Below are 12,263 nucleotides of genomic sequence, written 5' to 3'. Positions count from 1 at the left end.
TGGTTAGACCGGTATATTTGTATTTGTATTTATTAAGGATCCCCAAGGCAGCAGCTACTCTTCCTGGGGTCCAGCAACATTAAGGCAGTTTTATACTATTTAAACTTTTACATGACATTACATTTCATAACACTTTTTACAACACATTAAGTGTGTTCCCTCAGGCTACTATTCTACTATCACATATCTACAATACAAAATCCATGTGTACCTGTGTATAGAGTGTGTGTCTTATTATGTGTATGTGCCTGTGTGTGTGTGTCTCTTCACAGTACCCGCTGTTCCATAAGGTGTATTTTTATCTGTTTTTAAAAAATCTAATTCTACTGCTTGAATCAGTTACCTGATGTGGAGTAGAACTCCATTTAGTCATGGCTCTACGTTGTACTGTGCGCCTCCCATAGTCTGTTCTGGACTTGGGGATTGTGAAGAGACCTCTGGTGGCATGTCTTGTGGGGTATGCATGGGTGTCCGAGCTGTGTGCTATTAGTTTAAACAGACACCTCGGTGCATTCAGCATGTCAACACTTCTTACAAAAACAAGTAGTGATGAAGTAAATCTCTCCTCCACTTTGAGCCATGAGAGATTTCCATGCATATTATTAATGTTAGCTCTCCATGTACATTTAAGGGCCAGCCATGCTGCCCTGTTCTGAGCCAATTTTAATTTTCAGAGCTCCCTCTGTGTGGCACCTGACCACACGACTGAACAGTAGTCCAGGTGCGACAAAACTAGGGCCTGTAGGACCTGCCTTGTTGATAGTGTTGTTAAAAAGGCACAGCAGCGCTTTATTATGGACAGAATTCTTCCAATCTTAGCTACTGTTGTAGCAACATGTTTTGACCATGACAGTTTACAATCCAGGGTTACTCCAAGCAGTTTAGTCACCTCAACTTGCTCAATTTCCACATTATTTATTACAAGATTTAGTTGAGGTTTAGGGTTTAGGTAATGATTTGTCCCAAATACAATGCTTTTAGTTTTTGAAATATTTAGGACTAATTTATTCCTTGCTACCAATTCTGAAACTAACTGCAGCTCTTTGTTAAATGTTGCAGTGATTTCACTCGCTGTAGCTGTTGAGTCATACGCATTTTTTCAATCTTTACTAATGACATGCCACTGGCTTTACTCAAAGCCAGTGGCATGTCATTAGTAAAGATTGAAAAAATAAGGGGCCTAGACAGCTGCCCTGGGGAATTACTGATTCTACCTGTATTGTGTTGGAGAGGCTTCCATTAAAGAACACCCTCTGTGTTCTGTTACAGGTAACTCTTTATCCACAACATAGCAGGGGGTGTAAAGCCATAACACATTTGTTCTCCCATCAGCAAACTATGATCGATAATGTCAAAAGCCGTACTCAAGTCTAACAAAACAGCTCCCACAATCTTTTTATCATCAGTTTCTCTCAGCCAATCATCAGTAATTTGCGTAAGTGCCGTGCTTGTTGAATGTCCTCCCCTATAAGCGTGCTGAAAGTCTGTTGTCAATTTGTTTACAGTAAAATAGCATTGTATCTGGTCAAACGCACATTTTTTCAAAAGTTTACTAAGGGTTGGTAACATGCTGATTGGTCGGCTATTTGAGCCAGTAAAGGGGGCTTTACTATTCTTGGGTGGGGGCTTTACTATTCTTGGGTAGCGGAATTCCTTTTGCTTCCCTCCAGGCCTGTGGGCACACACTTTCTAGTAGGCTTAGATTGAAGATATAGCAAATAGGAGTGGCAATATCGTCCAATATTATCCAAAGAATACCATATTATTGATAACTTATATGAGCATGAAAATTGGCAAATTTTTACATTAGTTCTAATGAAAGGTGAAAGATGAGACTCACCTTGCAGGCAGCTCCCCCGTTGATGATGGACTTGACAAAGATGCCCAGGTCAGAGTGGTTCTCCTTGGAGCGGTTGCCCTTGACGCTGACCCCTAACCCTGCCGACCCTGAGTCACTCAGAGGGATCTCAAAGGTCAGGAACTCCCTGGTACCATCCGGGGTCAACACCAGGTCATCCTCCTCAACCTTCTAGAACAGAGAGGGAGGGAGGAAGGGAGGGAGGGAGGGAGGATGGTGTCACTGGTCATTGTTGCTACTGTGAGATCTACTGTTAGAAACACCGAAGCAGTGGAAAGTCCTGCTTACATCTATGAAGTTAGTTTTAGAAGAGAGGACTCAACATGATCACAGTCCAATACAGATGTGACAGTGAGAGTTCTTGGGGCCAAGGATAGATAACGTTATGATAGCTTATCTGTGAACAATTGCAGCAGCACAGTGGCGCCATTGGCTGTCATCATGAAACACAATTGACATAAGAATATAGGTATGGAGTGAGCATCGGATCAATTCTGTGACCACCTGTCAGACCCCAACAGAGCACTAAATAATGTATACAGTGCATTTCCTACACACAGAAACAGACACAATATCAGAAAATGCAACAGGTGCTTGAGCCTCATTGAACAACAAAAAAGCTATTCTCTCTGCCTTGTCAATTGACAGCTGTCCTTTGAATAAATCTGCACACTTAACTACTGGCAATTATGTGCATGTGTAATGAATGCAGTCATAATCAAGCTCAGTGTCAGACATTCATTAGCTTCCATTGTTTGCAGAGAGAGAGATCAAATTACTTTGTGGAGAGACAGAAGGAGAGCGAGCGGGCGAGGGAAGGGAGAGACAGAAGAGAGAAAGAGTGAGAATGAATCCATGTGGAACAATAGCAGAACTGCCTCCCCTTCCCTCCCCCCTTCCTCTTCCCCTCCTCCTCCCCCCTCCCCTTCTCTTCTCTTCTCCTAGGCTGCATGCTGCTTTGTATTCCATAGGGTGAATCAACCTTTCGCAGGGGGAGAATAAAAGGCCATCCCCCCCCCCCCCCCCTAATCTCAACCGCTACACCCCTGGCCTCGCTCGCGCCCCCTGATCGTTCTGAACAGCATCACCTGAAACTATTAGAGAGGCGCTCTCAACTTTCCCACAAACCTGTCTGTCTATTTGATGACACTGTAAAGTCACATGAAACACATTAAAAGTGCAGAGAGGAGAGAAGAGGAGGCACTGAAGGATGTAATTGCTGGAGGGAGCCCATGCGTGGAGAGCACTGTTGTCTGCCCTTTTAAAAGCAGCTCTCTCTCTGCCTGAGAATGCATGCTGATAGAGCATGAATATCAAACACCTAGGATAATAGACAGACAGGAGTCCAGGCAGACTGATGTGGAGGTGTGTGTGTGTGTGTACTAAGAGAAACTCACAGCGTGGAGTACAAACTGCACACACACACACACTCAGGAGTGAGGTCATAGTCAGACTCCACATGGAGAGGGCCAGTGAGTGATTAAACACAGTGGAACTTTGAGCAAAGACAAGGACCACCTCTCATAATGACTTATGTGATGCTAACATGCAGATAATGTGTATTTTAATATCGCCATTATTAAGGCATATTCACAAATAGCAACTGTCCCTACCAAATCCTCCTAAACACACACACACACCACCTCTCACAAGGTGCATTACAAACAATAGTTTTCCTAAAAAGTTGGTCCACTAGATTAGAATGACTTGAGATTAGAATGAGACTCCCCAGCCATCTATAACCTCATCGCCCCCTGTACTGTCATTCCCCCTGTACTGTCACTCCCACCCCCCCCAGACTGTCACCCCCCCATACCGTCATCCTCCCCTATACTGTCACCCCCCCCTATAATGTCATCCCCCCCATACTGTCACCCCCCCTGTACTAGCAGCTGATGCTGTCACTGTGTGCTGTCTGTGTAGGAACAGGTGTTATCTTGAAACATCACTTTAAGGCAAGGGCTTGTTATCTGCTACATTCACTGGGCCCTCTGATACTCATACATTCACACACTAGAGACATGAATGCAGCCGCATCTGTACCGCGGCACAAATAGCACTGTGTGAGTGAGTGAGCGAGTGAGACAGAAAGATCCACAACAGTAATTCATTTTACTGAACTGTATTCTATTCTTAATGCTTTTTCAGAGATGGCTTACTGAGTCGAGGGCGAGGGAATGTGTGTGTGATCATAGATCAATGTGGCTTGCCATTACATTACATGGTAACTGGCGCTGATGGCTTTTCAATTTCAACTTGTTGTAATTTTCTGTAACTCAGTATAACTAATGGCACAACAGTCCAAACAGTGTTACTTGATTGCTTCATGTTACCTAATTGACTTAGACTGTGTCCCAAATGGCACCCTATTCCCTTCATAGTGCACTACTTTTGACCAGAGCCCTATTCCCTGGTCAAAAGTAATGGACTTTAAAGGGAATAGGGTGCCATTTGGGACACAGACACTGTTGGATGTGGTTACTTCAGTCAGCCAGTGGGGCTCCACGGCCGACACGGCCTCCCTCACTGAGAGACGCTGGAGGAAGGGAACAGTCAGACCCACGGTTACAGTTACACCCCATACGCTCACCTCCCAGAGACCACCACAGGCCCAATATGCCATGGTACTGCCAACGCCCCTCAAGCAACAGCCCCAAACATGTTAGCAGTGCAGCAGCATCAAGTCAACTGTAACCATGGCCCAGTACCAAATGCCAGCATAATCTCTATATAGTGCATTTCTTATGACCAAGGCCCAAAACTAGTGCACTATATAGGGAATATGGTGGCATTTGCGATGGACTCCATGTGTGCCAACAGTCCCCATAGCGTCCTCAGGCTAACACCCCTCCTGCCTCCCAAAGATAAATAATCTATTATTAACAACAATTATACGATGATTAATGATTAACGTTGGCAAAGTTCTGATGTAATTGTTTTGGAGGGTTTAGGTGATGTTTCCTATTGTCTCTGTGTTTTTTACCTGTTCCCTATTCCCTATATAATACACCAGTGCTACCTATTAAATGTTTTAAAAGTAGTGCTTTATATAGAGAACAGGGTGCCATTTGAGACGCACAAAGATATTCTGTGCTGTACTGGTATAAGAGCATTAGTGCTGCTTGCTGTCTGCCTGGCACCACAACAGAATAGTAAAGTTAATGTGTTGTTGAGAGTCGTGTGGAACAAAAGCCTCTAACAAGAGATAACATCTGCTGTTTATAATTGAGCCCATTATGGAGGAAATATGCTGGGAAGGAGAGAAGAAAGGGATTCATTTGGCAAGGCTTGTAAAATCATACACGAGAGAGAGAGAAAGAGAGAGATGGAGGGAATACGTTGGGAAGGAGAAAGAGGAAAGAGAGAGAGAACGAGGAGAAAGGAGAAAAAGCGAGAGAGTGAATGAGATGGAGGTAATACAGTATGTCGGGAAGGAGAGAGAGAAAGAAAGATATATAGAGAGAGAAAGAAGAGAGAGAAAAAGAGAGAAAGAAAGCGAGATGGAGGGAATGTCAGGAAGGAGAGAGAGAGCGAAAAGAGAAAAATAGAATGAAATGGAGGGTAATACGTATGTCGGGAAGGAGAGAGGAAAGAGTGAGAAAGTGAAAGAAATAGAGAGATAGGAGAGAAAGGAAGAGAGAATGAGATGGAGGTAATATGTTGGGAAGGAGAGAGGGAGAGATATAGAAAGAAAGATATAGAAAGAGAGCGAAAGAGAGAAACAGAGAGATGGAGAGAATGTCAGGAAGGAGAGAGAGAAAGAAAGAGAGAGAAAGGGAGAGTGAGAGCTAGAAAGAGAAAGAGAGAAACGAGAGAAAGAGAGAACGAAAGAAAGGAATAGAGAGATCAAGAGAATATGTGGGGAAGGAGAGAGAAAGAAAGAGAGAAAGAGAAAAAGAGAAAAAGAGAAAAAGTGGAGAGAGAGAGAGAGAGAGAGAGAGAGAGAGAGAGAGAGAGAGAGAGAGAGAAGAGAGAGAGAGAGAGAGAGAGAGAGAGAGAGAGAGAGAGAGAGAATGAGGTAATAGTTCAGGAAGGAGAGAAAGAGAGAGATATAGAAAGAGCGCAAAATAAAGAGAAATAGAGAGCTGGACAGAATATGTAAGGAAGGGGGGAGAGAGAAAGAAAGAGGAAGAAAGAAATTGAGGGAATATGCTGGGAAGGAGAGAGGAGAGAAAGAGAGAGAAAGAGAGAAAGAGAAAGAGAAGAGAAAGAGAAAGAGAAAATGAGATGGAGGTAATACACTATGTCAGGAAGGAGAGAGAGAGGGAGAGAAAGAGAAGGAGAGAGAAAAAGAAGGAGAGAGAAATAGAGTGAGAAAAGAAGAGAGACAGAAAGACAGAATGAAAGAAAGAGAAATAGAGAGGAGAAAAAGAGATGGTAGGTAAAATACAGTATGTCGGAAGGAGAGTGAGAAAAAGTGAAAGTAGTAGAGAGAATGAGATGGAGGTAATATTTCGGGAAGGAGAGAGGGAGAGATATAGGGAGAGTGAAAGAAAGAGAAATAGAGAGATGGCGAGAATTTGTAAGGAAGGAGAGAGAGAGAGAGCGAGAGAGAGAGAGAGAGAGAGAGAGAGAGAGAGAGAGAGAGAGAGAGATGTATAGAAAGAGCGCAAAATAAAGAGAAAATAGAGAGCTGGACAGAATATGTAAGGAAGGGGACGAGAGAAAGAAAGAGGAAGAAAGAAATGGAGGGAATATGCTGGGAAGGATGAGAGGAGAGAAAGAGAGAGAAAGAGAAAGAAAGAGAAAGAGAATGAGATGGAGGTAATACACTATGTCAGGAAGGAGAGAGAGAGGGAGAGAAAGAGAAGGAGAGAGGAAAAAGAAGGAGAGAGAAATAGAGTGAGAAAAGAGAGAGACAGAAAGACAGAATGAAAAGAAAGAGAAATAGAGAAAGAAAAAGACGATGGTAGGTAAAATACAGTATGTCGGAAGGAGAGTGAGAAAAAGTGAAAGTAGTAGAAGAGAATGAGATGGAGGTAATATTTCGGGAAGGAGAGAGGGGAGAAGATATAGGGAGAGTGAATTTGTAAGGAAGGAGAGAGAGAGAGAGAGAGAGAGAGAGAGAGAGATATAGAAAGAGCGCAAAATAAAGAGAAATAGAGAGCTGGACAGAATATGTAAGGAAGGGGAGAGAGAAAGAAAGAGGAAGAAATAAATGGAGGGAATATGCTGGGAAGGAGAGAGGAGAGAAAGAGAGAGAAAGAGAAAGAAAGAGAAAGAGAATGAGATGGAGGTAATACACTATGTCAGGAAGGAGAGAGAGAGGGAGAGAAAGAGAAGGAGAGAGAAAAAGAAGGAGAGAGAAATAGAGTGAGAAAAGAGAGAGACAGAAAGACAGAATGAAAGAAAGAGAAATAGAGAGAGAAAAAGAGATGGTAGGTAAAATACAGTATGTCGGAAGGAGAGTGAGAAAAAGTGAAAGTAGTAGAGAGAATGAGATGGAGGTAATATTTCGGGAAGGAGAGAGGGAGAGATATAGGGAGAGTGAAAGAAAGAGAAATAGAGAGATGGCGAGAATTTGTAAGGAAGGAGAGAGAGAGAGAGAGAGAGAGAGAGAGAGAGAGAGAGAGAGAGAGAGAGAGAGAGAGAGAGAGAGAGAGAGAGAGAGAGAGAGAGAGAGAGAGAGATATTGCTTTGAGTCCAAGGTGTATAAAGTGTAGGTCTACATTATGGTGGGAACATGCCGGGAAGGAGGGCTTGTAAAATCACACAGGAGAGCGAGATTGCTTTGAGATCCAGGGTGCCTACTCTAGATTGTGTCTCAACTTGGCACCAAGATAACTTCCCATAAATGTTACTGAGGAAAATCACACTCGACGGCCGTTTCCACATAAGGCAATTTTAACAACAACCATACACAACTCCTGGTCCTGGTATGACTGGTTTACTGAAAAAGGGCCACCCTGAGATTATCATGAGATGAAGGCAAGATTGGTTTGATATGCCAGCTGGGATCATAACCAACACCATTCTCCATTTGGCCACAGACCACGCTTGTGATAAGAACCATGAATGCAGGCAGCTGTCAGGTATCACAGGAGCACAGGGAACATGGAACTAACACTAGGCTGCGACCTCGCTCTCCAACCAAGGTGTATGAATTCAACTGATTAATAATGCTTCTGAATGGTTGACTGATACAGTATAGTTAATAATGGATCTCCTTTATTTCAGAACAAACTATTTTGGGGCCTCTGGTACATTCTAATGCATTGATTCCATCTAAAATACACATCTTAATTATTGAATACTTAAACGACTTTACCTCCCAGATTGGTAAAATTATGAGTTGGCCAGGTTGTTAATGCCACTGAATCATTTCATTCACGGAGCCAATTATTCAAGTACTGAAGATACATCCTCCTCTACAGTACCCTACTGAACTCTTTAAATAATTACATTTATTTGCAATCACTGCACAATTGGACATGCATAATTTATGGACATCGTGCAATAAAGTTAATTGCATTTGTCTGTGGGCTGCATTGCATACATCATAAATTATTAAATGTTGACGATGGTTGACTCATTATTTACACACCTGAAACTACCTACCACGTTACTAACAGCAAAGCAGAGGACAATCTGAACTGAACTGGACTAGAAGTGATGTGTATAGTCTTGGGATACCATTTTTATGTCTCTGTTCAGTTTGAAGGAAGATGCTAACTAGCGTTAGCGCAATGACTAGAAATTATGGTATGCTAGTAGATACAATATACACTACCAGTCAAAAGTTTGGACACACCTACTCATTCAAGGGTTTTTCTATATTTTTAACAAATCAAAACATATTTTATATTTGAGATTATTCAAATAGACACCTTTTGCCTTGACAGCTTTGCACACTCTTGGCATTCTCTCAACCAGCTTCATGAGGTAGTCACCTGGAATGCATTTCAATTAACAGGTGTGCCTTCTTAAAAGTTAATTTGTGGAATTTCTTTCCTTCTTAATGTGTTTGAGCCCATCAGTTGTGTTGTGAGAAGGTAAGGGGGGTATACAGAAGATAGCCCTATTTGGTAAAAGACCAAGTCCATATTACGGCAAGAACAGCTCAAATAAGCAAAGAGAAGCGACAGTCCATCATTACTTTAAGACATGAAGGTCAGTCAATACGGAAAATGTCAAGAACTTTGAAAGTTTCTTCAAGTGCAGTTGCAAAAACCATCAAGGGCTATGATGAAACTGGTTCACATGAGGACCGCCACAGGAATGGAAGACCCAGCATTACCTCTGCTGCAGAGGATAAGTTCATTAGAGTTACCAGCCTCAGAAATTGCAGTCCAAATAAATGCTTCACAGAGTTCAAGTCACAGACACATCAACATCAACTGTTCAGAGGAGACTGTGTGAATCAGGCCTTCATGGTCGAATTGCTGCAAAGAAACCACTACTAAAGGACACCAATAATAAGGCCAAGAAACATGAGCAACGGACATTAGACCGGTTGAAATGTGTCCTTTGGTCTGGAGTCCAAATTTGAGATTTTTGGATCCAACCGCCATGTCTTTGTGAGACGCGGTGTGGGTGAACGGATGATCTCTGCATGTGTAGTTCCCACCGTAAAGCATGGAGGAGGTGTTATGGTGTAGGGGTGCTTTGCTGGTGACACTGTCTGTGATATATTCATAAAATCGAGCACACAGCCATACAATCTCCATAGACATACAGTGGGGGAAAAAAGTATTTAGTCAGCCACCAATTGTGCAAGTTCTCCCACTTAAAATGATGAGAGAGGCCTGTAATTTTCATCATAGGTACACGTCAACTATGAAAAAAAAAAAAATCCAGAAAATCACATTGTAGGATTTTTAATGAATTTATTTGCAAATTATGGTGGAAAATAAGTATTTGGTCAATAACAAAAGTTTCTCAATACTTTTGTTATATACCCTTTGTTGGCAATGACACAGGTCAAACGTTTTCTGTAAGTCTTCACAAGGTTTTCACACACTGTTGCTGGTATTTTGGCCCATTCCTCCATGCAGATCTCCTCTAGAGCAGTGATGTTTTGGGGCTGTCGCTGGGCAACACAGACTTTCAACTCCCTCCAAAGATTTTCTATGGGGTTGAGATCTGGAGACTGGCTAGGCCACTCCAGGACCTTGAAATGCTTCTTGCGAAGCCACTCCTTCGTTGCCCGGGCAGTGTGTTTGGGATCATTGTCATGCTGAAAGACCCAGCCACATTTCATCTTCAATGCCCTTGCTGATGGAAGGAGGTTTTCACAAAAATTCTCACGATACATGGCCCCATTCATTCTTTCCTTTACATGGATCAGTCGTCCTGGTCCCTTTGCAGAAAAACAGCCCCAAAGCATGATGTTTCCACCCCCATGCTTCACAGTAGGTATGGTGTTCTTTGGATGCAACTCGGCATTCTTTGTCCTCCAAACACGACGAGTTGAGTTTTTACCAAAAAGTTCTATTTTGGTTTCATCTGACCATATGACATTCTCCCAATCCTCTTCTGGATAATCCAAATGCACTCTAGCAAACTTCAGACGGGCCTGGACATGTACTGGCTTAAGCAGGGGGACACGTCTGCACTGCAGGATTTGAGTCCCTGGCGGCGTAGTGTGTTACTGATGGTAGGCTTTGTTACTTTGGTCCCAGCTCTCTGCAGGTCATTCACTAGGTCCCCCCGTGTGGTTCTGGGATTTTTGCTCACCGTTCTTGTGATCATTTTGACCCCACGGGGTGAGATCTTGCGTGGAGCCCCAGATCGAGGGAGATTATCAGTGGTCTTGTATGTCTTCCATTTCCTAATAATTGCTCCCACAGTTGATTTCTTCAAACCAAGCTGCTTACCTATTGCAGATTCAGTCTTCCCAGCCTGGTGCAGGTCTACAATTTTGTTTCTGGTGTCCTTTGACAGCTCTTTGGTCTTGGCCATAGTGGAGTTTGGAGTGTGACTGTTTGAGGTTGTGGACAGGTGTCTTTTATACTGATAACAAGTTCAAACAGGTGCCATTAATACAGGTAACGAGTGGAGGACAGAGGAGCCTCTTAAAGAAGAAGTTACAGGTCTGTGAGAGCCAGAAATCTTGCTTGTTTGTAGGTGACCAAATACTTATTTTCCACCATAATTTGCAAATAAATTCATAAAAAATCCTACAATGTGATTTTCTGGATTTTTTTTCCTCAATTTGTCTGTCATAGTTGACGTGTACCTATGATGAAAATTACAGGCCTCTTTCATCTTTTTAAGTGGGAGAACTTGCACAATTGGTGGCTGACTAAATACTTTTCTTCCCCACTGTATATTAGCTGTAGAATGGCCTTAATGAAGAGCTCAGTGACTTTCAACGTGACACCTCATAGGATGCCACCTTTCCAACAAGTCAGTTTGTCAAATTTCTGCCCTGCTAGAGCTTCCCCGGTCAACTGTAAGTGCTGTTATTGTGAAGTGGAAACGTCTAGGAGAAACAACGGCTCAGTCACAAAGTGGTAGGCCACACAAGCTCACAGGACGAGACCGCCGAGTGCTGAAGAACATAAAAATCGTCTGTCCTCGGTTGCAACACTCACTACCGAGTTCCAAACTGCCTCTGGAAGCAACATCAGCACAAGAACTGTTCCTTCGGGAGCTTCATGAAATGGGTTTCCATGGCCGAGCAGCCGCACACAAGCCTAAGATCACCATGCGCGATGCCAAGCATCGGCTGGAGTGGTGTAAAGCTCGCCGCCATTAGACTCTGGAACAGTGGAAATGTGTTCTCTGGAGTGATGAATCACGCTTCACCAACTGGCAGTACGACGGACGAATCTGGGTTTGACGAATGCCAGGAGAACACTACCTGCCCAAATGCATAGTGCCAACTGTAAAGTTTGGTGGAGGAGGAATAATGGTCTGGGGCTGTTTTTCATGGTTCGGTATAGGCCCCTTAGTTCCAGTGAAGGGAAATCTGAACGCTACAGCATACGATGACATTCTAGACAATTCTGTGCTTCCAACTTTGTGGAACAGTTTGGGGAAGGCCCTTTCCTGTTTCAGCATGGCAATGCCCCTGTGCACAAATCGGGGTTCATACAGAAGTGGTTTGTCGAGATCGGTGTGGAAGAACTTGACTGGCCTGCACAGAGCCCTGACCTCAACCCCAACAAACACCTTTGTGATGAATTGGAACGCCGACTGCGAGCCAGGCCTAATCGCCCAACATCAGTGCCTGACCTCACTAATGTTCGTGGCTGAATGGAAGCAAGTCCATGCAGCAATGTTCCAACAAGAGTGGAGGCTGTTATAGCAACAAAGGGAGGACCAACTCCATATTAATGTCCATGATTTTGTAATGAGCAGGTGTCCACATACTTTTAGTCATGTAGTGTACCATAGGATTCCAGTCATTTCGCTAGTTAGCATTGGCTAAAACTACCTCTAACTTCCTTCATACTGGATG

The 12,263-nt window shown here is 43.3% G+C and overlaps 1 protein-coding gene across 2 annotated transcripts in view; it reads right to left on the bottom strand.

Annotated features, from left to right (window-relative positions):
* The window catches only part of LOC311147253 (partitioning defective 3 homolog), a 308,941-nt gene that overhangs the window by 93,376 nt on the left and 203,302 nt on the right, over positions 1-12,263 (bottom strand). For both annotated transcript variants that reach the window (XM_084183924.1, XM_084183925.1), the window contains one exon: positions 1,841-2,029. In XM_084183924.1, the coding sequence (XP_084040050.1) occupies positions 1,841-2,029 (189 nt within the window). The remainder of the gene's footprint in view (positions 1-1,840; positions 2,030-12,263) is intronic.

The sequence above is a fragment of the Coregonus lavaretus genome (genome assembly GCF_964263955.1).
Source record: "Coregonus lavaretus genome assembly, chromosome: 19".
In the NCBI taxonomy this organism is placed as follows: Eukaryota; Metazoa; Chordata; class Actinopteri; order Salmoniformes; family Salmonidae; genus Coregonus; species Coregonus lavaretus.
Note: the sequence above shows the minus strand (reverse complement) of the source record. Positions and strands in the feature narration are given on the sequence as shown.